Source organism: Coprinopsis cinerea (assembly GCF_000182895.1).
Source record: "Coprinopsis cinerea okayama7#130 chromosome 1 map unlocalized cont3.1, whole genome shotgun sequence".
NCBI classification, from domain to species: Eukaryota; Fungi; Basidiomycota; class Agaricomycetes; order Agaricales; family Psathyrellaceae; genus Coprinopsis; species Coprinopsis cinerea.
Window position 1 is genome coordinate 320,781 of NW_003307544.1, and position 27,749 is coordinate 348,529.

Sequence of the window (27,749 nt, forward strand, 5' to 3'; positions counted from 1 at the left end):
CGTCGTCAGAAACGATGCAGTGCTCGGTCTGACCGCGTTCACCGCCGTCACGAGACATCGTAGAACCCCTAGAAGCCATGTCCCGGTCGCGCACCATGTGGTTCAAGGTCAAGCCCATCGCCGCGGCTAAGCGCTCATCATCGTGGGAGCCGACGGACCCACACAGCGCTTTATCGTCCCACCATCATCGCTCACGATGTTCTCGTCGCCATTCACCGTTAACACCGCCATGAATGTTTTCCAGGACCAAAACCAGCCCTTTAGCTTCGGCGCGCCCCAGCAAGACCAGCAGTCGACCAATATGGACCCAAATTCGCCGGAATTGTTTAAGCAGAATTTGTATAGTGCGCAGGCGGAGGTTATGAGGCTGCAGTCGTTGGCGAAGCAGACGTTGGCTGGGGTGTGCGTCGTCGATGTCTTTCTTTGGCGTTGTGTATGTCCAGGGCTGACGGCGACGACAGGCAAAATGCGTATCGACCAGGCTATAGTCCTGAGGACACGGCGGGTACGTCGACAACCAACGGTCTTATATACAATCTAATCAACACATTTAGGGTCCATTGAAGAGCTCAAGAAAGCTCTGAATAGTCTTTCTCAGGTGCTGCGAACGACGGGCGTCGGTTCTCTGCCCCTTCTACCAAGGCCAGAGCAGCCAGGCAGCCCACGGATCCCACCCAGCGAGGCTGAGCTTCTGGAGAAGGCCTCGAACGCCGTCAAGGCCCTCTATGAGCTCCAGCAGAGAAAGCAGGACAGTGCCGCCGTCGTCGCCAACCTCCTCGGTGCACCCGACCACCTCCAGCGCAAGTGAAATGGCGGTCATGAAGTATCGAACCCTTCAGGGCGACCCCGACATTTCTGGACAGCGACGGTGGCTACAGGTCCAGGCGAAGGCAGCCTCCACCGTCTTATCCGACCAAACCCATACAACCGGCCATAACGCATTTGCCGACCATCTGGTGCTTTGCCTCTTCATCTGGGCTAGGGGGACCACCGTCGAACGGCATGCTGTCTCTGATTTTCAAACACGAACTACTTTTCCTAGCCGGTGCAGACGATCGTCTCTGACTGAAGGGTAACATTCAGTATGTACCAGGCATGTTCTGCATGTAATGGATAACATTCATATCCAATCTGCACCGTGTTGATGTATGTTTCCTATTCCATGTCGTTTTCGGCGGAAGAACTCATCTCATGGCAGAATTCGATAGGGCTTGCTATCGAAAATTGTATAGATTACGCCAATTTTACTCGCTCACTCCGGATTCTTCGAGCGCGGGGCAGGCACTGCGCACCTTTCAGGGACCTTTGAGTCAAAGTTTGAAGCCCAATCAAGGACTAGCCAAGGCCTCTCTTGATCGATCCCCTGTGGAGTTTGGGAAGAGGCGAGACGACACGCCACAAGAATCCAGGGAAATGAGATTCGTCGAGCAATCGCTGGTTTGCCTGGTCGGTGTTCTAGGCGAAGCGCAAAGCTACGAGTTCAAACAAGTTCACGGGAGCGTCGTTAGGCTTGCATTGAAGTCGTTTAACATGGAGCCGTTTGACCGGGATTATCCAGGGCATGCTGGAGTACGAGGTAAGCGCATCCTTCCTTTCACTCATTTCCATCGCCTCCTTAACAAGGTCATCCAGTAGGTCACATACTCCCGGCTCATCTATTCCACCGGCGACAACAATTCCACCAAACGGCTTCCACGAGATTCACCTACAGAGTCATCGGGTTGTACGGGAAACTAGCGCACATATTCCTCCTGACCCCGATGTCGCTCATCAACCTGACCATCGTCCTCCTCTTGATTGCTGCTACCCTTCTATCGACGCCATCCACATGAGAATCTGCACCCCTCGTCTCTTAGAACTGGGACGAAGAGATATCCTACAGTGAAATGATCCCTGGGGGAGAGCTGGGGGGTCCGATAGCCTAACTGGGAGTTGATTGGAAATTTTGACACCTGACTTCTCAGGACCTCGAATTTGACGACGAAGACGCGAAAGATCGAGAAATTCTAAAAGGGGCTGCTGCGACTCTGGGTGGGACGCTGTGGATGTAACACGGTGGATGTGGTCTCCAATTTCAATTTCGAAGTCCAACCTTCCTCGTGAACTCTGCGTTCTCGTCTTCTACCACCACTTATATGTACATATTACCTTGTCGCTATCCGACTCTAGTCCGAGTTTTCGCTCTCGAAGCCAAGCTTTTGTCCCACCGTGATGCGAATCGGATTGGATTGTCGTGATCCATCTCCTCGAAACGGAACACTCTTGAGCGAAGGGTAAAAGCCCGAGAGGCGCAAAAGCTGGGCGATAGGCTCTGGTGCACAGTAATAGCGTGAAGAAAGGGTCGATTGCACCTCGTAGTGAACGGCGGTTGAAGGTTTTGGGCTCCCAGACTAGGTCTAAATGCATCGAAGGCTTGGCTTGGCACTGGCAGCGCACACCGTGGTGCCCGAGCACGCATAGTCTTCCCCGTAGTCCATCCTGACCTCAGTGGTTATACATCATATGACGACTCCTAGGTGTATCTCTATGAGCTAACAACATTCATTCCTGGAATACCTTTCCGGAATACCACACAGACCACCATGATAGAAGCCTTCGATGCTGCATCGGCAAGTCTACACCTGCCCGACTCGAGTGCCTTCTGTACCCTTCTCTCTCCCATTTGTCCTTCGAAGCCTTGGGTGATTGATCACTCGTGGACACTTGAGGAGACGCTGTCGCAGCTAGAAGCACGTTCGTGCTCCTGCTTTTTGCCGTGGTGAGGTTGTTGCAGTATAAATACAGATCAGAGTGCACCCAGAAAAAAGCAGGTCACATCAATCCTCTGCAGTTACTCATACTACCAAGTACCCAAATGCGACTCTCTTCACTTTTAACCAGCCTTGTCTACGCGACGGCTCTCGTCGCTGCACAGTTCGTTCCTTCAGTTCTTTCAAGCCATACATATTATACTAATATGATCTCACTAACCCTGGAACTCGGGCTCTTCTTCCTTGTAGCACCTCGAGATGTGGCTCCCAGTTGTCCACCGAGGAGACGGTGCTCGCCGAGGATCACTTCCAAGCGAACAAAGTCTCTGTCGCTCGTTTCACTGAAGGCTCCGACGACAAGTACAACATCGACGTCCATTTCCACGTCATTAACACTGGCGACTCTCTCGCCGAAGGCAACCTCGAGTAAGTACCCAAAGCTCCCGATAGTCTATATTCTATATTTCATCCTTTACTGACATGTCCACTTACCACTCTACTCCACTAGAGACTCGCACATCGAAGCCCAAATCGCCGTCCTGAACGAGGACTACGCGAGCACCGGCTTCTCCTTCACCTTGGTCAACATCACCAGGACTTTGAATGCCGACTGGTTCGATAACGCCGTTTTCCGAAACAGCTATGGCGCCGAAATGAAGCGGGCTCTGCGAACTGGAGGGCCGGAGACCCTTAACATCTTCACCGTCGGTTTCACCACCAGACATCCTCTGTTCACAGGGTATTCCTCCTACGCGAGTATGATGCGCACCGAACCTGAGATTGACGGCCTAGGTAAGCTCCCAGACTCTCCTTCCACATCCTGCCCCACAGTTCCTGATTGTCTTCCGACGTCAGTTGTCCGTTACAACACCCTCCCCGGCGTCGGCCTCCCTCCCTACAACATGGGAAGGGTAAGTGCGGATTATACCATGCTCCCAGTAAAGACTTCTCGACACTGACGATTGGAACGTGGCAGTCCGCAACCCATACTCTCGGCCACTGGTTCGGACTGTACCACACCGCCCAAAACGCGTGTGGGTCCCTCGGGGACTTTGTCGATGACACCCCGCTCGAGGCGTCCGAGGCGCTCGGGTGTCCCATCGGCCGTGATACCTGTCCTGACGACCCTGGACTTGATCCCATCCGTGAGTACATCTCATCTAGTACATCCAGGACAGAGTCGCAACTTCTGATATATATATCATTGACTTATTCATTGATTACATAGACAACTTCATGGATTCCACCGATGACGACTGCATGAAGGAGTTCACCCCGGGTCAGGCCCAGCGTATGCGCGAACAGGTTGCGACCTATCGTGGAATTGTCTTTTAACGTCCTATATAACCGTTAACACCGTCATGTACTGAGCGTCGCACGTACCTGCGACGCTTCTACCTTTCTGTACATCGAGATCGCGTCTCCGTACATCGACATCCGAGCGTCACCCAGGTCTTGTAAAAACAAATTTATCGATTTGAACGTTGACCGATTCTTGTTCGTCACCAGCTTTGAAGGGCGCTTCTTACCTAATTGGGAGAACTCAGGCTGATGCGAATCGGAGTGGATTAGCGCAAAGTTCGCTGCCCGAGGGGAGCGGCTCGCATCAAGGATTAAATCTCTATTCGTGACTCTTAGGGTGTGGAATTGTGTGCCCGAGGGGTCATCTGACGACGCTGGTATGTTGCCGTTCCATCCGGTTGGGCCCACGTCTTCTTCGAAACGCGAAATCGGGACCACAGTGGCCAGTGCTGACTCGTATTTTGATAGAAGACCTTCTATACCACACTGTCTATGCCTTTCAATACAGCTTTGGGTTTGGAAGTACCAGTGCACACTTACGATAAGTCACACCCCTAAAGATGATAGCACCTCGGTTTTCCAAGAATACTATGTACTTATTGATTCTGGATGTATCTGGCATATTTCCCAGCCCATGGCGATGCCGACAGGCCGAGGTCTCCCAGAACCAAAGAGTCCATGTAACACTTCTATCCATTGTATTCGTTAGAGCACTTCATTCTCACATCCCACTCTTCTTTCTCGCCTGAAGAGATCGCGCCTCAGCAAGAACTACATGATTTTTCCGGGCGGTGGCCCAGTTAGCCCTTAAAGAAAACTGGGACGCATTTCGGGAGGCAGGAGGATTAACCCACCACACCTCTTAATCTCTGCTCCAATGTACTTACTCGCCCTACTCTTCTCCATCGTTCATGCGACGACCGCCGCTGCCGCACTGTTCGTACCCACCCCACCCCGCCCCATCCAATCAAAGCTGACGGCGTCGCTTGCAGCGTGCGGTGCGGCTCACACCTCTCCACAGATGAGGTCCTAGCCGCCGAGGCGCACTTCGAAGCCCACAAAGTACGCGCCCTCGCAGACCACCAAGCAGGCTTCACCAGCTACAACGTCGAAGTCCACTTCCACGTCATCAACTCCGGCGAGTCTCCCGCCGAAGGCAACGTCCCGTACGACAACTATAACCATCTCAAACTCCCTTCAACCACACCTGACCATGACACCTTTGCCAGGGACGCGCAAATCGAAGACCAAATCGCCGTCCTGAACGAAGGGTTCGCAGATACCGGGTTAACATTCACACTAGTCAACACCACGAGGACTCTCAACCTCCACTGGTTCGCAAACGCCAATGCGCGGAATAGCGTCGACGCTGAGATGAAGCGCGCGCTTCGAGTCGGGGGTCCCGAGACGCTCAACATCTTCACGGTGGGGTTTACCTCCGAAGATAACGCCGGTACCATCGGATATGGGACTTATCCCACTGGTTACGCGAACAATCCCTCCGTCGATGGTATTGGTGAGTACTCTCCAAGACACTCCTCTAACCAGTTGGTGGATGACACGGCGTTATCCAGTGCTCTTGTTCTCCTCCTTGCCGGGTGGCACGGCTGCCCCGTACGACGAGGGAAAGGTGCGAACGAACCTCGCTTCCAAGTTCAACAGCCACAGATCCTAACTCAAGCCCGCAAGACCGCGATTCACGAAGTAGGACACTGGGTTGGGCTGTACCACACGTTCCAAAACGCATGTCGGCCCATTGGGGACTTTGTTGACGACACACCGTCAGAGGCATGGGAGGCGACGGGGTGCCCGATAGGCCGCGACAGTTGCCCTGAAGATCCTGGTTTGGACCCAATCCGTGAGTGCGTTTCTCCAGGGCTGGCGTCGGAGCAAGGACTCACCTGGATGTCGAGACAACTACATGGATTACACCGACGATGCGTGCGTGACTCACTTCACCCCTGGTCAAGTCGAGCGTCTCCGAATGCAGCTCGCGACATACCGCGGTATCACCTTGTGAAGTTTGGGTATTACAAGTGGACGGTCGTTCTCGTAAATCGGAAAACCCCAGATTAGCATTGTTCTACAAGTAGCTAAACCTGACGAACAAAATTGGCAGCTGGCCCTGCCCCGCGTAAAACTCCTATGTTTGCTGTCGAACCCTGGTTAGAACAAACCAACTAAATTTGAAACGAAATACTACGAACCTGGTCTCCGTTCCCAACCCAACGATACAGTCTTCGGCGTCTTGTTGCCCTTCAGAGCCAACGTCCGGTCCAGGAACTTTTTGATCTTCTTCGGCTGTTTCAGGGAACGAGGAATCGCTGGTTTTTCTGAAGCCGCTGGATCAGGTAGAAGACGAATCTTTTTGGACCTACAGGTACATCAGTATCGAGAATCCAGCTGTGAGCAAAGATTTCGAGTCAACTTACCCAAGTACGAGATCCTTGGAACGTTGTTTCCGTCGACGTTTCTTCGAGGATGAGGTGGGTTCAGATTTGGGTTTTGAGCCTGCGTTTTGAGATAGTGCCTGGCTAGCTTTGAATGCAGCGGCGAACAGCTCGTCAGGCAGATGTTCTGCCTTCGAAGTTGAGGCTTTGGATTTCTTTTGGTTCTTGGGCAACGGTGGAAGATCGATATCCATTTCTTCTTCATCCTCGTCGTCGTCGTCTTCGAAAGTTTGCTTCCGAGAACGTTTGGGTGCGGGTTCGTCGTCCTCGTCGAGCTCGGGGTCTTCGTAGTCTTCCTCCAGGTCCTCCAGATCATCTCCATCGTCTACAATCCCGCCAAATTCTTCCTCCTCGTCGTCCAGGTCACCCTCTTCATCCAATGAATCCTCTTCTGCCGCCTCTGCCATCGCTCGACGCATCCTAGCCTCCAATTCGTCATCCACACTACCCTCGTCTTCATCGTCTTCGTCCGAGGCCTCTGACTGCTCCACCACCGCCTTCTCAGCCTTTCCAGAGCCTCTCTTCCTCTTTCCCTGATTCTGCGCAGCCCTCTCCTTCAGTTTCCTGTCCCTTTCCCGATTTTCTTCCTTCTTCTTCTCCCTGGCCGCCTTTTGAGCCTGTTTGACCGCTGTTTCTCGTTCCTGGACATGTAACTTCGACTGTGAGGTTGTAATAGCCTCTGGGGCGTCAGAGTCCGAATCCGAGTCGCTTTCAACAGGTTTTTGTCGTTTTGGCGGCATTTTAGTTGACGGTTGTTGGAAAAGGTGGGTGGAATTCCGTTTGGTTCGGACATCAAAATCATCTGATCCCGTTCGGCGTTTTCCGCGTCGCGTCGATGACGTTGGGAACGACGAGCTTGGGCGTTTGCTCATCGTTGCTCCCGACGCCCACGACCAACAATGTCCAGTCTCAGGGTCCTCAAAACATCAGCCTCGACGTTGCTGAGACAGTGCAGTCGCCCAGCTGCGACCCGTGCACTGTCCACCGCTGCCGTCGCCAATTCTGCACGACGCGGTCCTTGGTCAACGTCGAGCGCCGTCCAGGTGAGTTGCCCCGTTGGTGGTCGTCTGCAGGGCTTACAGAAGGGCATATATATCTCTGGAACATCAAGAAACGTCTCGCAGGACCCCAGAGGCTGTCGATTCGCTCACCGTTCAGCACGTCGTCCAAGACTTTGAACGAAGCGTCCAAAAACGAAAATCCTGGGTATCAGGATGTGCCATGGGTTGACCTCTTGGAAGGAACAGCCAAAGCCCCTTGGCTTACCGAACTGGTACCAGACGAAGAGCTGAGGCTGAAGATTGCCCACGGTCTCATCCGGACAATTATCATCTACCTCACAAAGCCGGGCGGCGAAGGAGGCGAAGACGCAGCTGCCCAATACCTTTCCGTGAGTCTTCCAATTCCCAACCTCAGCCACAGCCTTCCTAACCGACCTCCGTTTCATTTAGCTCTTCCAAAGCGCCAGCGTCCCAGCCGACTCGGAAATGGCGCGCGCCAGGATAGCCATCGCAATCATCCTCCAAGGCGTCGCCAAACAGATCAACTCTGTCGACCAAAAGTCGCAGATGAGGCTATTCCTCAAGCCTGTCTTTGACGCTGGTGAGAAGCTGCAGAAGGTGAACGAGAAGTTCCTCGATGAGAAGGGCGCCTGGAAGAACTTTGATGTCTGGGGAGACTATTGGGGTACCGTACAGCAGCCTTTCTTGGAAGCGTATGATTCCCTTCAGAAGGCCGGGATGGAGCTCCCTATGGAAGAGCCCTGATACTCTGTAAGGTATTCTGTACAATACTGTTATCCTTCGTGAATATGACAGCAATATAGTACAAGTGCAGGGTATCGTGTTCCGCCCAGTCAAGCATCCAGGTCCACCAAACTACTGTAGCCTTCCGAACGCGTTCCGTGGTGATGATGTTGGCCTCTAGCATAGCATTGTGATTAGTCGAGACCATGGCGGGGACTATTTCTACAGGGTATCATGCAAGGATCGTCTCTGGTCGTGTCGTTCGTAAATCTTTCTCGGAATGATCCACACAGCAAGTGTGCATCCACCTCCAACAAAAATCCAAATAACTACAATCTCCCAAACGCATGCACAATGGTCCCCCCACTCCGCTTATACGTCGCCAAAAGAGTCCCACAATTCGAACACGTATGGCGCACATCCTTCGTATCGTTCACCAGATAAGGTATACACGGCAAACAGATAAACGCACACGCAACAACGGCCCACAAGCTGCAAAAGAGCAAGTTCGTCGATCAGCAACCCTCGTTCACCAGCAATCGATCCCTACCACTTACTGCGTCGTACTCCCAGACTCATGCCGAATATTCGTGATACCCCGCGTTCCACAGTTGGGGCACTGCACAGCACCAGGGCCGGGTCCGAGGACATGCAGAGGTGATACCACCTGGAACTGGATGGGCTGCCCGGGAGCGCTGTACATCGGCGGTGGTGCTGGTGGTGATGGATGTCCTTGCGCAGGCGGGTAGTACGGGTTAAAGTCTGTCCCCTGACTCTGTGGCTGGTACTGCCCCTGCTGCTGACCGCTGATAGTCCCGTTAACGGTACCGTGGTTTGGCTGGAACGTAGGTGATGGCGTTGTGACTGCGTTATTCATGCTCTGTGGGGCCTGCGGCAGAGGCTGCTGGACACCACCACCGCCGAGTGTCCCCGTGTTATTAGTCGGTTGGAAAAACGAGGGTTGCTGGGGCGAATTGGGCCCAGATCCGGGCGTGTCTTGGGGAATGAGAGGCTGTGATTGTGATTGGGATTGCGATACAGTCGGCTGCGTGGACGATGCGTTCAAGCCCGACGTGAGGCCCGATGCAAGTGGGGAGTACGTCGTTACGCCCAACGCCGGCGCTCCTCCTTGCGTTGAATTGAATGCAGGAGCGTAGGCGGGTGGACTGGAATCATGTGCATCAGATACAAAAGGGTCTCATAGAGACATAAGTGAAATCGACCTACGCGCTCATGTTTGCTTCTTGCGGATTCCCCATTATCGTCACAAAAGCAATACTCGCCGCTGTGATAGTGGGGGAAGCTGCAGCAACAAGGACGAAAGCGTTTGGTGTAGACAGGGAAGGGAAGGAAAGAAAGAGCGTTTTGGCGGGCATTCAATATTCAACTGCGGTAACAATACCGCAGTCGTCGCCACGACAGATGCAAATTGTGCCTGCCCGTCAAGCGCGAGCGCCTAGTGTTGCTTTATGATAACCATCGGCGCCGCACCACACCTCGAACATCCCTCGAAAAGCTGTTGACTAATTTGCACTGCACAAAAACATCCTTCTTCGTCCGTGATACCCCCAACTATGTCCCCTAATTAGCCTAATATCGCTCAGAGAACAGCAGCGGGGAACGTCGGAGGCAATAATCCTATAAATAGATTGGGCGCTTATTTCATTTCTGGCAGCCGCACCTCACTCGAATAGGCAAGGTCGACAGGATACTTGAACGTGTGTGATGGTCAATAAAAAAGCTATAGAATGACATTCCGCCTCGAGGCGCGGAACTTGGGTGTTCCTTTCCGCTATGTACGACCGACACGTCCGATTGAACCTGGGTGCAGGGCTACGGCGAAGAGAGCTAGCGTACATCTGTTGTGAATGACGGTCATATCCTACCGAACGCGTGCACGACGGTACCTCCACTCCGCTTATAAGTAGCAAGTGAAACACCACACGTCGAGCAGCTATGCCTCACATCCTTCGTATCGTTGATCAGATACGGGATGCAAGGCATGCAAATGAACAGGCAAGCGATCACAGCCCACAAACTGCAGCAATTCCAAGAATCAAAGAACCAACAAATGAGCATCGATCAGCATTGAACCACCCTCCAGATAGAAGATATTCACGGAAAGGGAAGAAAAAATCTACTCACTGAGTGGTACTCCCATTCTCCAACGTAATATTCGTAATCCCTCGGGAACCACAACTGGGGCACTGAACAGCACCAGGGCCAGGTCCGAGGACATGCAAGGGCGACACAACCTGTAACGGTGGCTGTCCAGACGCACTGTAGCTCGTAGCAGGAGGCGACTGGGGCTGTCCACCATACACCGGCGACTGCTGCTGAATCTGCTGCATCTGCTGCTGCTGCTGCCCGTTGACAGTCCCAGGCTGGAACGTCGGCGAGGGCGCCATCATCACGCCAAAGTTGTTCGGCTGGGGATGCTGGGGCTGTTGCGGATTCTGCAACTGCTGCATGCTCCCGACTGTCCCGACGTTCTGTGGTTGGAAGTATTGTGGTTGGGCTCCCACCGGGACAACAGGTGTGCCCTGTGAGATTTGCGACATGGTTGGCTGGGGCGAGGAGCCAGTCGTGTTCGAGGTAACGCTCGGAGGCGGTTGGGAGTACGTGGTAACCCCCAGAGGTGGTTGGCCTCCTTGAAAATTCGGAGCGCCGTTAATGTAGGCAGGCGGTCTATAGGGGCCAATGGTCAACACAAACGGACAAGCGATGGTAGGATATCGGAGGCGGGTTAAGCTCACACATTAGCCTCGGCTTCCTGTGGGCTACCCATTATCATCACAAAGGCAAGTGCACTTCAGCAGGGGGGTGGAGGTCTCGTGAACAGGTAGCAGGATGCGCAGAAGCCTGAAGAAACGACAACGAAGACACGCGTCTTTATTTAAAGAGACAGATTCGGTGACATTCCGCTGAGGACTATAAGTAGCAATGCGTGCCTTACTGTTCTAAAATTATCGCACCAGGGATGAATTCCTGTCTTTCGAATTTCAGCGCCTACATTCTCCTCGGCTTCATTCGGCAGGAACTCAAAACGTTGTTCTTCGTCCGGCCATCATAGGTCTCCACTTCTGGCTGGAGAATCCCGAACACAGATTGAGCTAAGTACTTAGAGGGCTTGTTGGCACTTGTCATGTGAAGGGTGACATGTTGATGGGATGTACCACGGGCGCCTATTTCCCAATTCTGTACCGCAGGCTACCGCAGGATATCCAATTTGGCATGGTCGACAAGTATAAACACCTTGGATCGGAGGATCCCTTTGTGATGCCGGACATACATATGAAATTTCCTTAAGCTACGTAGACATCGGGGGTGTGCATCGGGCGTACACAAGGTAGTGGTAGTATATCATGTCGAAGCTATCAGTTGTACGAATTCCGAACAAACGGCATATCCTCCCTTGCGTCGACCTGCCGCTGATACTCCGCCTCTTGACGCAGTTCTCGCGCTTCGGGACTGGGTATCCCTGAAATGGCGTCGTCTCTATGGTGCCCGGGATAGGTCGATGTCGAGGTCGAGTTGGGATTGAGGCGAGATCCTCCATTCTGCCTTACGTGGGGAGCAGCTGGTGCTGTTGGCGTGAGTGCCGATCGTCCTTAAGTTTACACACGACATGAGCACTCCAAACCCACGATGCGGACAGGGCTCAAACAAAATAGCAAACTCACGTTCATAAGACTCAACGTTCCCCATCTCCGGACGCCGCTGGTGCGCCATCATCCGACCTCCTCTCCCCATATTCTCTAATCCCCGTCTCGTCTCTGCCTGGCCTCGTCGGATGACTTCTTCGTTCTCCACGCGACCACGCCTTGTCCCTGTCATTTCGTCGACGGCTTCCATGGCGTTTCCGCGAATGTTCTCACCGATGCCATGGGCAGCTTCGAATGCCCCTCTGATTTGGTTCAAACTTCATTTAGAAGATTATTCGTCACGTATGTGATGTAAAGCCGCACCTTATCCGTCGTCCGACGCTATCTCCTGCGTTGCTTCTGGTGGTTGGGACTTCTTGTTGATGTGGAAGTTGCATCGTGGATTGTAATGAATCGATGCGATGCGATGGAAGTGTTTGAGCCCTTCAGAGCGCCCTTATAACCTATGGTAGTATCCCAGTAACGCCGAGTACTGGAGCTCGAGATACGCAAAGAAACTCCACTACCGCTCCGACAAAGTTGCGGATGTGACCTCATTAGGGGCGTCGTGATGTCATGGCTACATCCACACTCCAAGACTACAACCCCGCATTAATAGATTAACGATTATGACTAGAAGAACAAGGTGGTATTCATTATCCATAACGAAACAGGATTATAAGGTGCATAGGTAGTGTTCGAAGAATGAGAAGGACTGGTTAAGTGAATTAGAAAGGGGCCTTTGGTGCCATTCCACCGACGGCTGCGTTGGATGGGTATGCAGTAGAAGCGTTTTGTCGTGGTGTATGGCCTGTGGAGCCATAGCGCTGAGGTTCTGGCATGCGATTCATCGCTCCTGGTGCACTGTAGCCCGCTATTTCTATAATTTAGTAGTACTTCGCCACATCGAAAGAAGTTACGCACTGGATGTCCCCTGAGGCTCGACAACGTTGGGATCACGATCGTAGCCCGACGATGAATACAAAGACTGTTGTGTATCGGGTGACCACCCCGCAGGACCAGTGGTTGCCGATGACTGTCCACGGCGTTTCCCAAGGTTGGTTAAACCTCGTTCCAACTCCAAGCGCCCTTGCCAAGCAATTTCGTCGTTCTTTGTGGAGTCGCTTTTGCTCATGGAGTCGATAGCTGCGAGTGCAGTACCCCTAATGTTTTCTCCAAGGCCTAAAGAAGACGCGAACTTGTCAGCCTGGTGACAGACGATCGGGTTTCGATGCGACATGCCATGGATAACCTCGAATACTCCTCTACATTTCCGTCAAGGCAACGTCAGCAACGAGTGTTGAAAGATTCCTCGAAGCGACGTACTTGATCTTGGTCCCAAATGACCGACCTGCGTTATTGGATGTGCTTGGGTTAGTGGTACTCATGGTGGTAAGTGTTAGAGTCTAATATCTCTAACGGTCCATGCACCACTATACGAGTGGACCACACTCCACTGCGAAAGTGGAGACGTCGGACCTTCAATTTCAGGCGCTGAAATATCGGATTAGATAAGACTACAGGCCCAGGGACCAGACTCAGGGCCACCATGCGAAACTGGGATCACAAAAAAGACGCGTCTGTTGGCAACTAAAACCGGTTTCTTGCCCTCTTCCTCCTTCCCATCCGCCTGTCCATCCGATAATCCGCTTCGTTCCTTGACATATTTGGGGTGGCGGAACCTGGAGGGCAATTCTTGGCTCTTTGTCGACGATCTTCAAGGTTTCCCCCGTGATATTGGGCGATATTTCATCATCGAGGACTGCATCGATCTGGCTCAAGGATACCGCTATCTTCCTAGGGGTTACTGGAAGCCATTGGAAGGCCTCCGGCAGGTCTGTTTGATGACATCAGAGACGAGCGCTCAATCCAAGACCTATTCCAAGTGATCCAACCGGATAATTCAACCTCCAAATCTAGCAGCTTCTTTATCCATCCAAGGCTTTGGAGACCCTCGCGTCTCAGCAATGGAATTCTTGCCTCGTTTGGTCACCAAGACTAGGATATGATGCTTTGATGATCGCACTCACTTTCGCCGTCGGTATCTGCGGCCGGAGTACCTCGTGGAGTCCTTTTCTTTTGGCTTTTAGACTCGAAATTGGTCTCCTTTGAGACCCCGGGTTTACTGAAAGCACGCTTCCAACCACTAGCAGGACGCTTCTCGAACTTCCAAGAAACGTATTGAACGGGGCGGATGGACCCCCGGATATCCAATTCAACCGTGCTTTGGCTACGACTGACCAAAAAGTGACGTCGGTTATGATGCGCATTCGTGGTTTTCGATTCCCAGAGGGGACACGCCCCCAGCACGACAGCGATCGGGTCAAGAAGCACCAGCATCGGGCTAGCAGATAAAGCGCACTTACAGGGGTTGCTAAAAGCATTGTGGAAGTCACCCAGCACCTTTCCTCCCTATATTCACTCGGAGCGTCGCCAATTTCCACCATTGGTGGACGGTTCCAATTCGAACAACCTTTCTAGGCCCTCTATCGACCGCGAGCGGAATTTTTTCTCGCCCAATCGAGTATTGCACAGCTGTAAGTGGGATGTCCTTCCTAAACCCGTGACGTTTCAGGCTCATCGTCCGCTGGGAGTCCAGGCTCTCATCGGCCCAACCTCACCAATGGAAAACGCCATCCCCAATGCAGAAATTCACTTTGGGATAGATTGGGTTACAAATGCACACGCTTCCGGCCTAGAAAGGTGTTCGGCGCAGGTCATAGACCCGCTATCAGCCTCTTTCTTCCATACACATATCGAAGCAATGGTACGATGTCTTGGGCCTCGTGTTCTCACCGAATTGTAACGCAAAGTGTAGATCGATCCTTCGTCGCGGCTCCTTACGCCCAACACCTCTGGGGACGAGAACTCGGATACCGACGCAGACGAGACAGTCGTGTCTGTTTCCTCGTCGTTCTATCCGGGTGCCCATGAAGGGAGTCATGACGCGATCTTGCGGACAAGCGACTCTGTCCTGTTCTACTTCCATTCCCCCGTGCTGCAGTCGGTTTCTACGAGGGCGTTTGAATCTTTCATTGGGAGTGCCACCGCTGCACGAGTGACACAGGACGAGATCATCGATATACCCGAAACTTCAACGACGTTGAACGTAATCGTTCATGCCTTGTACAATACTTCGTGTGCGCAACACGCACCTACGCTGGACGTCCTGGAGTCGGCGATTGATAGAATGCCATCTTACAATATAACTCCCAGTGCCCACATTTTACCCGGGAGCCATCTGTATGGTTTGCTCCTCACGCATGCGCCGCTCTCGCCTCTGCGGGTGTATGCGTTGGCGGCCCACCACCAGCTGCATGAACTAGCCGTGCATGCGTCCTCGCACACCCTTGCTATCCCGCTGTCCAGCATCACGGATGACATCGCGAGGAGAATTGGGGCGATCTACCTCAAGAAGCTCATGACGCTCCATATGGCCCGCCAGGAACACTTCAAGAATATCATCCTCCAGCCTCCGGAGCTGCACCTCGTGTCGAAGGCGTGCTCGTTCCAGGACCAGAAACGGCTGAGCCGTGCATGGGCCCTGGCTGCCGCTTACTTTGCCTGGGATGGGAAGAATGGTGAGTCGCCCTTTGGCCCGGTCCCTGTGGTTGTGACATGGTCATGAACCCTTTTTTTTTCCGCATTCAGATGTCCCGATTAATGAGCTTCAGCGGACTTTTGCTAGCTTGGAAGATGGGCTCGATTGCGACCAGTGTAAGGGGACTTTGCGGAAGAGGATTAAGGAGATTGTCGTCCAGTGGGCGGCGGCCAAGGTAGGCCTTCCACAGCCTTTTTTTTTTGGACCCTGAACTTGATCGACTAACGACCCTGTTCAGCGCACGATCTAACCAGGGTGTACTACAGTTATGTTGACGTCAAAAGCTTGTCATATCTTCATTCCATCTTTAGACCTATCTCGAAGCGGTATTTATCGAGTGGAGGACCCGTAAAGCATCCTTCAACCCGTGTAAATTTTGTATTTTAGCTGTCTGGTACTGATCTTTCGTTTGTATTTTTTTGGCTTTGATAATTTGTACATAGTGTAAAACATGCCGATAGGAAGAACTGGATTCTGGATTGGCAAAAAGAGATGCAACTTGTCTCCGGCGGATCAGTGCGCGTTTTGATCGATGGATCGTCTTTTCCGCCCTCTCTTGACACTGAACCACCACCACCGAACACCAGATGCTGGCTCCTTTCAACCTCCCCAAAGGCAAAACACTACTGGTGACTGACGAACTCGCTGCACCGGCGGATTTTATCGTCTATGAAGCTGTAAAAGAGCTGATCAAGGATGGGAATTCTGGAAAAGACTCTACTTTGGCACCGACTGCTCTTGTCCTCTCGACCTCTGTGGATCTCAATCGGTGGAAGTCTGTTATGCTCAAATATGTCGGTTTACACGTGTACGATTTGGTGGTAGCCTTGCTGATCTGCTGGTGTATTTTAGAGTGTAAATCTGGCAACATATATCTCGTCGAACACGGTCCAGTTTTTGGACCTCATGGAGTTGGCACAGCTGGACGGCGAACCGAAAGAACCAAAGTTCACAAGGGTTCTTGACCTGGTTTCTCAATCGTTAGATGGGAAGCCGGGCGCTGAAACACTGGTCATACTCGACGATACGGCGAGTTTGGAATGGATCGGTCACTCACCGCTCGATGTATGGCGCTTTTTGCGGAAACTGCGCGCTAGATGCTTAAAGGTACGTGACTCTGACTCGACTCGTGGAATGGTTCCGTTTCTGAAGCGGGGTTTTTCGTCGGTACCCTCAGGCGGGAGCGACGCTGCTCATCCGACATCACGTCGCCTCCGCAAACGACCCAGACCAGTTATTCTTGCAACTTGTTGACGTTTGTGCGTATCATCTTGACGTCAGACCGTTGTATAGTGGTCGGAGCGGTGCTGTCAGTGGAGAGGTACGCTGTCCTCCTATTTCTAATAACCGAAGAAGGGAAGGGATTCTTACTTTTATGGGCGATTTACTAGGTCGCGCTGTATGCTGGTCCGCTTGCGGCGGATGCGGATGAAGTCAAGCTCATTTCGAGGAGCTCGGCGCTTCAGTACAGGCTGACTGATAATGGGCCGGTCTACTTTGATAAAGGGACGAGTGAGGGGGTTTTGTAGGCATGTTTTTCTTTGTCCTTCGATGCGGTAGAAGGAATTTCAAAAGGCTCGATAATCCAGTCTCAATCGGGAGACCCGTGGACTAATTACTTACACCGAAGAAATCTTGCTAATATCCCTTGAATTAAATGGGCGCTAGATAGGCAAGATGTTGCAGCGGCAGAGAATCGAAGCGGTCCCGTAGGTTAATGAGACGGTGATTCGAATCTCAGGCTTCTGAGTCAGAAGGACCAGTCATATATACATTTAAGAGCCGTCTAAAGGCTTACTTCGAGAGTTTAAAAGCTCAACCGAGGTCCCAATTCCAGCAGGGAACCGCTCAAAACGATTTGAGGGTTTGGATAGGGGCTCTCGATAGGGGCCTATCGGCGATATCCGAACTGAGTTCATCTGAGATCGAATTTGTCCTATCTCCATCAAGAACCTAAACCTTATTCTCCATCTTTCTTTCCCCACAACCACCACAACACCGTCCAGGCCGCCCCAAACGACGACAAAATGGTAAGAGATCGCTGTTCGCGACGAGGAGCTCTAGCGTTTTCGGTGAACTAAGCTCGTAGATGCGTCTTCAACGAGCCAAATGGTGAGTTCTTGGCATCGATAACGATGAGCTCGACGCTAAAGGCGACGTCGACGATACAGATTCACCCAAAAGTCGACATGACTTCAAGTGCTGAGCGGAGAGCAATGAAGCATGGCGAACGCTGGGTCGTTGCTTCATCGCACGACGTTAGAGCTCCGGAGCGCAGTTTGCCTGTTGAGGAAACCTGCTGACTTCCGTCTCAATGACCAGCCCCCCAAGTCTAAGCCTGGAAGCGGAAAGAAGCCTGCTGCTGCGCCTTTTGGCACCAGCAAGACTACCAAGACCAAGAAGAACCCCCTCTTTGAGGCTTCTCCCAAGAATTTTGGCATTGGTGTGTACTCGTCGTATTTTTCGACCAATTTCGTCGCTGATGAACCTGTGAACAGGCCAGGATATCCAACCCAGGGGTGACCTTACCCGTTTCGTCAGGTGGCCCGAATACGTCCGCCTTCAACGCCAGAAGGTCATCTTGAACCAGCGTCTCAAGGTTCCCCCTGCCATCGCCCAGTTCAACCATACCCTGGACAAGAACACCGCCACCCAGCTCTTCAAGCTCTTCAACAAGTACCGCCCCGAGTCCAAGCAGGAGAAGAAGGCGCGTCTCCAGGCCGCTGCCGCTGCCACCGCTGAGGGCAAGGAGGTCAAGGACACCAAGAAGCCTCTCTTCGTCAAGTACGGTCTTAACCACGTCGTTGCTTTGGTCGAGGCCAAGAAGGCGTCTCTTGTCGCCATCGCTCACGATGTTGACCCCATCGAGCTCGTTATCTACCTCCCTGCTCTCTGCCGCAAGATGGGTGTCCCCTACGTGATCGTCAAGGGCAAGGCTCGTCTCGGCACTGTCGTCCACAAGAAGACTGCTGCCGTTGTTGCCATCCAGGACGTCAGGAGCGAGGACCAGCGTGAACTCGCCACCCTCGTCAGCGCCGCCAAGGCTAACTTGTAAGTAATCCCCTCCTGCATCAATGGCGACTTGTGCTTATTGTTCTCTCCAGCTCTGACAAGTACGAGGAACAGCGCAAGCAATGGGGTGGAGGTATCCGTGGTACCAAGTCTACCCAGATGCTCCGCAAGCGTGCCAAGGCTGCTGGTCAATCCACCACTGCTGCTCACCTCGGCAGGCTCTAAAATTTCTCAACCCACTCAACCCTGTATCATATCCGCTGTTACGATGTCTCGCTTATGCAGTGCGCCTGCGGCATCTGTTGTACTTTTAGTGCTTTCGTGCTTTGTGAAAATCTACTGTGTTTATACCCGCAGATTTCATCTTATTCTGAGCGTAAACTAGTTCGTTGGTGGTACGTCGTAGTACTTATAATCCGCGTTCCCGAGCGCTAATTCTACAGATCTATGTTCATTCCGCCTTGGGGCGAGGGGGCGCTGACACAGGGAAGATCTTGCATCTGGTCATTAGCGTGCTGTCCGAGGGAACCTTTTGGAATACTCACCTGGGTCGGGTGCGGCTGAACACTGCTCGCAGGATGTTTCTTGCTGACAGAATTGTAGCGAATCGAGTCAAGCTTCGAGATGACCTCAAACTCGAGGGCAAACTCGAGCTTCTGGGCGTCGTCCTGACCTTTGGCCCGCTTATCACCTAGGCCCTCGTCTGGAACCGAGGCGAGGTGGACGAGCTGGAACTGGTGCGTCGCTTTCTGCGCCCCAGCTTCAGTTAGCAGGAAGGAATGGTTAATCTCCCCCGACGAGCTGTGATCATCGCAGCGCACACTGGGCTCGGTCATGCTGATGGTCTTGCTAACACTGGAGGAAAACTCGATGTTTCCATCGCCAAAGAAGCCAATGTTGACGCTGACGCCGTGTGTGACTGTCTTGGAGAAGTTGATGAGTTTCTCGGTCTGGCCTGGTTCGTGCTTCATCCAGTAGGCTTTTCGACCGGACGGGGAGTTGATGTTGGTGATGGGTTTGACTCGAACGCGGTACTCGGTGACGCCAAAGTGTTTGGTGGTGTGCGCGATGGGGGCGAAGACGATGTCGTGCGTGAGCATGACGTAGTTGTTTATGTGGTTTTTGTCTGCGGGGTCTTTTTCGCTGTAGGCCGCTGCGACGGATGTGCAGGTTACTTCGACTTGGAAGGGACCTGAGTGGGTTACATGTCAGGAATGTGCGTTCGCCGTGTAGCGTGGATCGTCACCGCTTACCGTCCTTGTCGAACTCGTATTTCATCACCTCGGCGAGAGACTCCATGTGGCCTCCTATGGGCTCTGCGCCGCCGTCCTCGAATTTGACATCTAGCGCAGGACTCATTTAGCGGGACTTTTGCTTTTCAGTGGAAGAGCGTAACTTTTGTCGTACCTAGTTTCATCACTGGGTTGGGCCTCAAGTGATTCGACTCCTGGAGGATGCTGTCGTAGAGGTTCTTGGTGTCTTCTGGCATTGGAGGGATGCTGGGAGGTGCAATGTGGGAAGGAGAAAGCTTGGTGAGTTATTTTTCCTTGTCCAACTGACCCTTATATGCCTCTGATTTTGAGATTTTCCCTTCTCACTGGAGACGACAGAAAGCCTCGGAACCAACGAGGCACCGCTGCCGCACCACTGGCTGTCTTGATCACGCCCTCCGTGTCAATTGTCGGTTTCTGGTATTTCCGGACGTCTTTCATTGTTGGCTCTTTGTTCGAACGGCAGGGGCCGAAGATGTGAGTGTTGTTTTCAGGTCATGGGTCGATGCATCAAGTCAAGAACGACAGAGTGCTCGCACTCGGAGGTCTGAAGGGCCGGCCTAAGGTACTGTGACTACTGGCTGTACCTGAAATGTTGGCTGCTGGAAGCATGCAGCCTATCGTCGACTTTCTGGAAGCAGGGAAAGGATTCAGGAAGATCACTGGCCATGTCGCCTTCAGTGATGGTGGTGAAGGCCTGATTCCGAGGCCTCTACGGCTTTGGGGGTACTGACCTACTTTCGCCTCGACCTGGAACGGTCAGGATGGTACTTATGTTCCATTCCCTGTGCCAGACGAACGTCCTATCCTTGTTCCTGAATTCCTTCTATCACTTTCTTCTGTCAGTCTCGGGCAACGAATGGAGCTGGCCTTCCCCTGTATGTTGACACTTGAAATTGACGCCCGTTCCGTGGTAATGCATCAGATTTAATGTGCCTTCGCGAGTCAAAACAATGGGTGTCTGGTGCGTTGTGGATGTTCATGACTCTTTCCAAGTTCCAACCGACTTGAACTCATGTTGATCTTCGACATACGGTCACTTGGATAGCTCCGCAATGATTTCCGGTTTTATATATCCGCTACTACTCGTGGTGAACGTAATTTTCATAGTGCCTACGAATACTTCAAGCAGAAGCAGGGATGATGGCCTCGAGCTCCTTTCGAAGGGCATCCCAGTCGACGTCGGTCTATCAGAGAAAATTTAGCACAGACCATGGAAACTCGGGGAACAAAGGACATACCGCGGTCGTAGCAGCTTGGAAGATGGCGTTGATTCCAGGACCTTCGCATTCGTCGTGATGACCATGATCATGGGTTGCATGGCCTTCGAGGCTGCGTCGGAAGTTGAGACCCGGGCTCGAAGGAGTCTGAAGAAACATGAGCCAAAGCCCTCAGAAGACAAGAAAACTTGAAGGGAGGAACTTACGCAAAGATGCTCGACCTTCAGAGCACGGATGTCGCAGATGGTGTTCCTGCGGCACTGAGCATCGCATGAAGCCGTCTCGACACCAGGTCCTCGCTTGAAGCCCAGGTACGTCTCGAATGCAGAGTCGTCGTTTTCGAAAGCTTCTGTAAGGCGGTGCCAGAATGCGGGGCTGAGAGAGTCCTGGGGCTGGAGATCCGGAACGTAGCGGCTATATGTCTCCCGAGCAGAGTAAGAAAGTTCCCATTTGGCTGTAACTCTGCGTCAGTGATTGATCGACGTTAAAGGATTTAAGATGGACGTACGTTCAATGTGGAAGTCCGGACTGGTGGTATCAGCTATTAAAGACGGTGATCAGACAGTGGTCTAAAGTGGAAGGAGTCTTGCCTACTTCGATAAACTTTGTAGTCCATGACTTCGTAGGTGTCGGGGTCGATGTCGTAGACCTTGAAGCCGGGATTGCTGCTTCGAGGGGTGAATGCAGGTGCAATGAGGGCAGCTGTGATAGCGGTGTCCGCGCTGCGCCTGTTATTATCCGAATACCCGACCATGAATTCGTCCTAAGCAATGCTCGTCAGGAACCTCCAGGAGGGATTCACATTGACAAGCTGAGCTCACCTGGTGACTGTGTCCGTAGAACTGGCCTGCAATGACATGACGATAGCGCTGGACTATCTGGTCAAAGTAATTGGACTGTTCTCGGTGTAAGCGAAGGAGCTTAATGTGTATCAGAGGCGGACTGACTTGATCGCTCATGACATCGGTCCTTCCGCCAGGAGGGATGTGGCCAACAAGCCATGCTCTCTGTCCCGCATCCTCGGCAGCTTGTAGCTGCGATACGACAAAGGAGAGGACACCGTTGGGGTCGGGTCTGGTTCGGGACTGGTTAGCATGGATAAACTTCAAATTGTCTGACAGGCGAAACTCACTGAACCGTGTCGCTATCGTAAAGCCAGTAGCTAAACGGTAGGGGTTAAAGACGTGCTTGCGGAGATAGCGATTAATGGCGCACTTGTGCTTGTACCAGTACACCGTGTTGATTGAGATGAGCCTAAGAAGCCCTTAATCCGGGTGTTTGATGAAGGGCCGAAGCGATGCATCCCTACCTGAGATTGGTACCGGGTACAACGAGGGCGTAGCTGGCTGAGCCATGTCTGACCTGTTCCGCTGCTGCGGATCCAATCACAGGCTAGCGGCGAGTCAGACCACAGCGGCATCTCGGAAAGCATTTGGATAATTACCCCCCATCCTTCGCTCACGTATCGAAGAGCCATTGATTGTTCGCCTTGGAGGTAGTATTCCTTGGGAAAGCATTGGTCGGGGCCCCTTCGCTGAGGAGACGTAAGTACTAAATCCTTCGATTGTAAGCTATAATCGGCTTTACTTACTGGTTCCCAACTGCGGCGTAGACGGGGACATCTGGCAGTGTAGCAATCTCATTGTTGAACAACTGGATTTCGTGGTTGATGAAACTACACCAGGGATCAGGTTAGCTGACCAGAGACGCAGATGCGTTATCGGCTCACCCTTGCTCAGCCAGCCAAACCGTTGCTAATAGGGATGCCTGAAATCAGTTGTGATTTGGAGGTAGGTGTGTCGTATCCGTACCTTCGATGACATCTCCCGTGAAGATAGAGAACTTGTTGTCAGAGCTAATAGTATTCAGGAAATGCTGGGCCAATGCTGGCGGGGTGTCACAGTTCCGGCTTCCCATCGGGCCTGCTGGGTTGGCAACAGGGCCGGGCTCGCCATTCCAATGCCTGCAGCAGATAGGCTTTGTGCATGTAGTATCGGCCCCGACCTGTAGCAGTTCTCTTAATTCAGAAAATGTATACATTGGACGAATATTCCTCGTACCGTGTAGTTTCTGTCAATATGGATGTCGCTGAAATGAACGACTTTGAACGGCGTCTTTCCAGTCGAGACGAAGGTCTTCGGGGTAGCTGGAGGTGGCTTGGGGAACGGCACTTGGTACTGGTTCACTGCAGGGGGTTGACAGAGACCGAGCAGGCCGTCGCAGAGCTTTCGGGCAGTTTGGCCAAATGGGTTGATAGAACGGAGATCGTGGGCAATGATGGGGGCTTGCGTTCTCACTGCACCCTCACAGACGTCATCGTCGAAAGACTATGGGACGTAAAGCTCAGAAACTCTCACTCGACTGAACAATACTAAACGCACGTACCGTGAGTCCCTTGCAGACGGCCGTAAAGGTCCCAACGAATGGTCCATCGCCCAACAGCGCAAGTACCTTGAGGGGTGCTAGGAGACTATGGCAGCCACCGCAAGTCACACCATTCTTGATAGCGTTGATGATGTCGTCAACCAACGATGCTCGAACAAGCGTCAAGCAGAGTAGTATACTGCACAGGAGCGACCGGAAGATTCGCATGACGTTGCGGTGCTGGGGTATATGATTGGCGAGGTATGGCCACCGCCAATCCACCCAATCCTTATATATAGGCCGTGTCAAGAGATCTTCCCGTAACGAACACCAAGAAGGTGGTAAGCGTCGACAACAAAGAGAGATACCACATGAATGTTCATCGCAGGGTAGGGATTCCACATGGGCATGCCTGTCATGAGGGCAGATATAGAGCATTTTGTGGAGTTCCTGTGAATCTCAGCCTATTTCAGCGCAGAACCTTTTGGGAAACAAGCTCAACTTGCTTCGGTCAACGTCCTCTGATTCGTGACCAACTTACGTTCCATATACTAGATCAGGACATGCTATTGGAACGTGCCATCGTTCCACAAAAGTTCGACACGGGCCCCCGGCTGGACGACATGGCCTTGGACACCCTTTGATCGGTCTATTGGAGCCCGTCAAGCCACGTTCGCCGACGAAGAACGACGAACCAGCGACTTGGGGAATTCCAGGAAGAAGTCGTCAGGCCAGGATGGTACGAAGAGAAGTATCGAGAAGTTATGTGATTGCAGATGGCGGAAGCTTGATTCTTGCGCAGGAAATCACTGGATGACAGTGGAAACAAAGTGGCCTGGCAAGAAGCTCCGAGGTCTACTAACCTTAACCCCAGGTACGAGCGGAGCGCTCAACACCGCGAGCGCTTGCCTGACAGAATACGGTGACTTGTAGCAGGCGGCGATGAGGGCAGACGGTAGGCGGTGACGGGGAAAAGAGAAACTCGTTGGTTGAAGAAACATTGAGATGCGATAAATAACACTAAATGAGGTACATCTCGTGCTTCTTGTAGGAACTTGGTGGGTGCAGACAAAACGACAATCTAAAAAGTAATCATTCAGAGTCTGAAGTCTCGCTGCCACTTGGCGTTCCTCCAACGCAGCTGATTCCCGACCTTTCCAGGTGTGCAAAAGTGGGAGAATCAGGTGATGGGCGAGGAACGCGAACGTATTCCAGCGTAACCTTGCGAAGTGGTGTAACGCCTTCGCAAGCGGTTCGCGCAGCGACCAAGTCCATCAAGAGACTGGGATCTGCATCCTGGAAATGCAGCTCCGATAACGAGGGACAAAGGTGAGGTATATTGGATTGGCGGCCTGCGGTTTGGATGGTCGAGGAAAGTGCCACGAGAGCATTGTCTGGAACGTCGTGACACGAAAGAATTTGAAGTCTTGGAAAACATTGAAAAAACCGGGTGAACGTCAACGTATCCGATCGAATGGACTGAAGTCGGAGTTCCTGGACGCCTTGTAGTGGGATGGAACTGCTCATTTGAAGCGTTCCAGCAAAGCTAGCGCGTTGTGTGGGCTGGAAGGTGTAGAGCCACTGCAAAAAGCCAGAGGTGTCGGTGTCCTCTAGCGGAGTGACGACTCGTAAGACGTCCTCGAGCGATAACTTGCGTAGGGACGGAAGCTGGAAAAGGGAAAGAAGGGCGGTCGAGTAAGACATGTCGATAAAACCGAAGGATAGCTTTTGAAGAGATGGAAGTTCGATCGCTGTGACCGCGGTTGATTTGGGATCCAATATCGGTCCCCACCCTACGATAGAAAGTTCGAGGAGATCGGGACATTGTCCGAGTATGCGAAGAAATTGGTGGATGGTGGGCATGACGTCTCTGGAATGATACTTGAATTCAAGTCGGCGGAGGTGCACCAGTGCTGACTTGTCCCAGTCGACGTGTACGCCAACTAGAGATACGTCGCGAAGGCTTTGGAGGGATCGGCCCCCAAATAGGGCTATTGGCGAGCGCATCGATTCCGGTTGGAAGGTCTCCCCCGGTGCTGCAAAGTAGGCGTTACAGCGAGATAGCGATGCTGATTCCAGAATGGGTAGAGGAGTTTCTTGCGTCGCCTGCAGAAAAGCATGGACTGGAGCCCATGTGTCGCTGAGGACTTCAATCTTTTTCCAACGGGATGAGTGAGGAAGGATGAGTGGAAGGATTGATTGCATGTGGGTCCCTTGGAAATTGTGGGTCTCTTCCTCCCAGTCCCACTCTGGGTCCCGACAGTCAAGGAGGATGTCCAATGGGTGAGCGGCGGAGCGTTCAAGGGCGATGGCTGCATAAACTAGTTGTGGATTGTTCATGGGGTAGGCGAGGACGATTCTGCTCCAAAGACTTGCAGTGGATACTACGAGAGCCCTCCATCGTGAGCATACTTGCCCCAGCTTTGAGACGAAGGCGGGATTCTCCGAGGGGTCGAGAATGATAAGCGCAAAGATATACGCCAGGATTTCGTTTGGGAGTTGATCCATGGGATGTCGGACTATGTGGAGAGAATGGCGGCGGCGAAGGCGAGAAGAGATGAAGTTTCGGATTCGGAGGAAAATTTTCATCCTCAGTGGGATGTTTGGTTCATTGGGACGAGGGTGAATTCGTCGAACGACGTTTGGGGTCGGCAGGTCCTAGCGAGAGAACCCTTGATATTTATGGGCGTCGGCGGCGGGGCGGAAACCAGAGTCTTCGGTAAGTCAAAACCTCTCCAAGGTGCAGGGAGCGCTCCTTGCATCTTTCATCAATGTCTCAGGATTCAAAGATAACAAAGGAAAGAAAGGATGCTGATGGTGGGCCCCCTAGGTGGCGATGCCGAAGTGAAGCGTGTCACCGAGTGCTTGGCCAGAGTTGTTCCCTGTCGATCCAAGTTCTTGAAGTCCGTAAAATCCGCCTTTCGAAGTTCCTAAGCGACCACAGCTTGCCTCGGTGTGGGGTCATGAAACACACATTTCATGAATACAGCCGGAAGAGTCTATTCAGGGGACCCCGGGAGTCGAGTTTCTTGTTCTCGGAAAGGCAACCCAAGCTGTCCAAAATTTACGTCTAGCGGCCCAGCGGAGATGAGGAGGCCACGAGGCAGAGATAGATGCGTGCCCACCAGGATAGCGGCGAATTGGACCCACAGAGAGTTAGAAATAGGATGAAAAGCTAAAACGGCGACTCTGCTCAGGGACCACGTATTCGGAGCACAAGACCCGAATGAGTCGAATCAGCCTGAGTTATACTCGACGGTGTAGTATTCAAGGGGATTCATTTGGGGTTGGAATAACATGGGGACTCACCTTTCCCATTTGTAACCCTTTGTGTAGACCGTGGAGCCTTTGCATGAATGTGGACTATTCAAGCTATGATTGTTCGTAAGGATGAATTCGCTCGCTCTCCCTTGGTTTTGAAGGCATCTGGTCATGGGCTATCCTCTTCTCCCGCGAAACAGGAGCCTATCGGAGATATTTCCCTTCAAAAGGGGTTCGTTGGCGAGTTCAGGAACGTCGCGAGAAACAAAGAAAAGGAGAGCATGAAAGGATTTCAAAAATGCACGCCGACGACGGATCAATACTTCGTTGATTTTATGATCCGACAGGCCTTTGGCGCCGGTTTACATAACACCGATTCAGACGGCCGCCCAACTTGCAGGGTGGAGGAATTAAAGAGTAAGCCATGCAGAACAAATCCGTCTACTTTCCACCTTCTGTCAGGCGATACTAAACATGAATTCACTTGACCACAAGAATGAAGTACTTCTCATGCCTCAAGATTATTCTTTTGGGCATTTTCCAATTTCTCTTCCTGGCTGCGATCGGATTCACCGAGTCCGGGCGCAGTGGCTACCGACGGTGGTATAGTGTAGATGCAAGGGAAGAATCTGATTCGAGTAGATAAGATGAGATAGCAGGTACGTGACGTGATCTATGTAAATCTGAAGGTACATGCATTAACCAGACCTGATCTGTGGCATTCAACGATAAAGAGATCACCCTGTAGCCATAGAGAATCGAATATCCATAGCAGCGATGGCCTGCTCACCCTGTGTTCTCAGTGTACATTGTTCGCTGCCGAGTCTGCTCTACGTCACAGGGCCAACAATGTGCGAAGCTTCCGGTCAAAGTGACCTCCCAGTCTCTGGACAATTGGGTGGCGACGATTTACCGAAATAGTGGCGATATTCGGTGGTGACATTCCTGGCAGTCGCTGAATACGCGAATTGGATGACCTTGGAAGTGAGAAGAGAGAGGGCGCTTTCCTCTAATGGGCAGACAATGGAGACCACTAAACTCGAGACGCGTCTGACGCGTTGGTGCAGAGACCGTTCATATAAACGCCAAGACCTTCCTTTCGTGGTAACTGAACTACCCTGTGTGTCAT

At 52.3% G+C, this 27,749-nt stretch overlaps 15 protein-coding genes across 15 annotated transcripts; 7 read left to right on the forward strand and 8 right to left on the reverse strand.

The window, feature by feature from the left end:
- Positions 1–196: 196 nt before the first annotated feature.
- Positions 197–808, forward strand: CC1G_02823 (hypothetical protein; the record flags this gene model as incomplete). Its single annotated transcript, XM_001828190.1, has 3 exons — positions 197–402; positions 462–505; positions 555–808. The coding sequence occupies 3 exons, from the start codon at positions 197–199 to the stop codon at positions 806–808; spliced, it is 504 nt and encodes a 167-aa protein (XP_001828242.1).
- A 383-nt stretch (positions 809–1,191) lies between these two features.
- On the forward strand, positions 1,192–1,832 carry CC1G_13571 (hypothetical protein; the record flags this gene model as incomplete). Its single annotated transcript, XM_002911997.1, has 2 exons — positions 1,192–1,576; positions 1,636–1,832. The coding sequence occupies 2 exons, from the start codon at positions 1,192–1,194 to the stop codon at positions 1,830–1,832; spliced, it is 582 nt and encodes a 193-aa protein (XP_002912043.1).
- Positions 1,833–2,854: 1,022 nt separating this feature from the next.
- On the forward strand, positions 2,855–4,085 carry CC1G_02824 (metalloprotease; the record flags this gene model as incomplete). The annotated part of the gene is made up of 6 exons (XM_001828191.2): positions 2,855–2,913; positions 3,000–3,176; positions 3,259–3,542; positions 3,582–3,661; positions 3,727–3,895; positions 3,979–4,085. 6 exons carry the CDS (start codon positions 2,855–2,857, stop codon positions 4,083–4,085), a joined length of 876 nt encoding a protein of 291 aa, XP_001828243.2.
- Positions 4,086–4,929: 844 nt separating this feature from the next.
- On the forward strand, positions 4,930–6,072 carry CC1G_02825 (metalloprotease; the record flags this gene model as incomplete). Its single annotated transcript, XM_001828192.1, has 5 exons — positions 4,930–4,988; positions 5,045–5,568; positions 5,627–5,682; positions 5,742–5,910; positions 5,966–6,072. 5 exons carry the CDS (start codon positions 4,930–4,932, stop codon positions 6,070–6,072), a joined length of 915 nt encoding a protein of 304 aa, XP_001828244.1.
- A 73-nt stretch (positions 6,073–6,145) lies between these two features.
- CC1G_02826 (hypothetical protein) lies at positions 6,146–7,242 on the reverse strand (the record flags this gene model as incomplete). The annotated part of the gene is made up of 3 exons (XM_001828193.1): positions 6,146–6,204; positions 6,260–6,426; positions 6,485–7,242. 3 exons carry the CDS (start codon positions 7,240–7,242, stop codon positions 6,146–6,148), a joined length of 984 nt encoding a protein of 327 aa, XP_001828245.1.
- Positions 7,243–7,401: 159 nt separating this feature from the next.
- Positions 7,402–8,332, forward strand: CC1G_02827 (hypothetical protein; the record flags this gene model as incomplete). Its single annotated transcript, XM_001828194.2, has 3 exons — positions 7,402–7,545; positions 7,614–7,892; positions 7,954–8,332. 3 exons carry the CDS (start codon positions 7,402–7,404, stop codon positions 8,266–8,268), a joined length of 738 nt encoding a protein of 245 aa, XP_001828246.1. The 3' UTR covers positions 8,269–8,332.
- A 468-nt stretch (positions 8,333–8,800) lies between these two features.
- On the reverse strand, positions 8,801–9,623 carry CC1G_02828 (hypothetical protein; the record flags this gene model as incomplete). The annotated part of the gene is made up of 2 exons (XM_001828195.1): positions 8,801–9,413; positions 9,475–9,623. 2 exons carry the CDS (start codon positions 9,621–9,623, stop codon positions 8,801–8,803), a joined length of 762 nt encoding a protein of 253 aa, XP_001828247.1.
- Positions 9,624–10,388: 765 nt separating this feature from the next.
- Positions 10,389–11,035, reverse strand: CC1G_02829 (hypothetical protein; the record flags this gene model as incomplete). Its single annotated transcript, XM_001828196.2, has 2 exons — positions 10,389–10,935; positions 11,004–11,035. The coding sequence occupies 2 exons, from the start codon at positions 11,033–11,035 to the stop codon at positions 10,389–10,391; spliced, it is 579 nt and encodes a 192-aa protein (XP_001828248.2).
- Positions 11,036–11,624: 589 nt separating this feature from the next.
- On the reverse strand, positions 11,625–12,289 carry CC1G_02830 (hypothetical protein; the record flags this gene model as incomplete). Its single annotated transcript, XM_001828197.1, has 3 exons — positions 11,625–11,857; positions 11,931–12,154; positions 12,216–12,289. 3 exons carry the CDS (start codon positions 12,287–12,289, stop codon positions 11,625–11,627), a joined length of 531 nt encoding a protein of 176 aa, XP_001828249.1.
- Positions 12,290–12,566: 277 nt separating this feature from the next.
- CC1G_02831 (hypothetical protein) lies at positions 12,567–13,339 on the reverse strand. The gene is made up of 3 exons (XM_001828198.2): positions 13,218–13,339; positions 12,816–13,156; positions 12,567–12,765 (listed from the first exon to the last, which is right to left on the reverse strand). The coding sequence occupies exons 1-3, from the start codon at positions 13,277–13,279 to the stop codon at positions 12,620–12,622; spliced, it is 549 nt and encodes a 182-aa protein (XP_001828250.2). The 5' UTR covers positions 13,280–13,339; the 3' UTR covers positions 12,567–12,619.
- Positions 13,340–14,514: 1,175 nt separating this feature from the next.
- CC1G_02832 (hypothetical protein) lies at positions 14,515–17,021 on the forward strand (the record flags this gene model as incomplete). The annotated part of the gene is made up of 7 exons (XM_001828199.2): positions 14,515–14,658; positions 14,710–15,472; positions 15,543–15,667; positions 16,080–16,286; positions 16,345–16,599; positions 16,670–16,813; positions 16,884–17,021. The coding sequence occupies 7 exons, from the start codon at positions 14,515–14,517 to the stop codon at positions 17,019–17,021; spliced, it is 1,776 nt and encodes a 591-aa protein (XP_001828251.2).
- A 471-nt stretch (positions 17,022–17,492) lies between these two features.
- CC1G_02833 (60S ribosomal protein L8) lies at positions 17,493–18,860 on the forward strand. Its single transcript, XM_001828200.2, has 4 exons — positions 17,493–17,522; positions 17,815–17,935; positions 17,991–18,543; positions 18,597–18,860. The coding sequence occupies exons 1-4, from the start codon at positions 17,520–17,522 to the stop codon at positions 18,727–18,729; spliced, it is 810 nt and encodes a 269-aa protein (XP_001828252.2). The 5' UTR covers positions 17,493–17,519; the 3' UTR covers positions 18,730–18,860.
- A 95-nt stretch (positions 18,861–18,955) lies between these two features.
- On the reverse strand, positions 18,956–20,015 carry CC1G_02834 (hypothetical protein; the record flags this gene model as incomplete). Its single annotated transcript, XM_001828201.2, has 4 exons — positions 19,912–20,015; positions 19,758–19,847; positions 19,050–19,696; positions 18,956–18,997 (listed from the first exon to the last, which is right to left on the reverse strand). The coding sequence occupies exons 1-4, from the start codon at positions 19,991–19,993 to the stop codon at positions 18,956–18,958; spliced, it is 861 nt and encodes a 286-aa protein (XP_001828253.2). The 5' UTR covers positions 19,994–20,015.
- Positions 20,016–20,899: 884 nt separating this feature from the next.
- Positions 20,900–23,797, reverse strand: CC1G_02835 (sphingomyelin phosphodiesterase; the record flags this gene model as incomplete). The annotated part of the gene is made up of 15 exons (XM_001828202.2): positions 20,900–20,962; positions 21,017–21,142; positions 21,202–21,449; positions 21,504–21,536; positions 21,590–21,758; positions 21,817–21,873; positions 21,943–22,069; positions 22,128–22,157; positions 22,211–22,249; positions 22,458–22,529; positions 22,587–22,670; positions 22,725–22,749; positions 22,807–22,999; positions 23,056–23,322; positions 23,381–23,797. 15 exons carry the CDS (start codon positions 23,795–23,797, stop codon positions 20,900–20,902), a joined length of 1,950 nt encoding a protein of 649 aa, XP_001828254.2.
- Positions 23,798–24,451: 654 nt separating this feature from the next.
- On the reverse strand, positions 24,452–26,115 carry CC1G_02836 (hypothetical protein; the record flags this gene model as incomplete). Its single annotated transcript, XM_001828203.2, has 1 exon — positions 24,452–26,115. The coding sequence occupies exon 1, from the start codon at positions 25,865–25,867 to the stop codon at positions 24,452–24,454; it is 1,416 nt and encodes a 471-aa protein (XP_001828255.1). The 5' UTR covers positions 25,868–26,115.
- Positions 26,116–27,749: the final 1,634 nt, after the last annotated feature.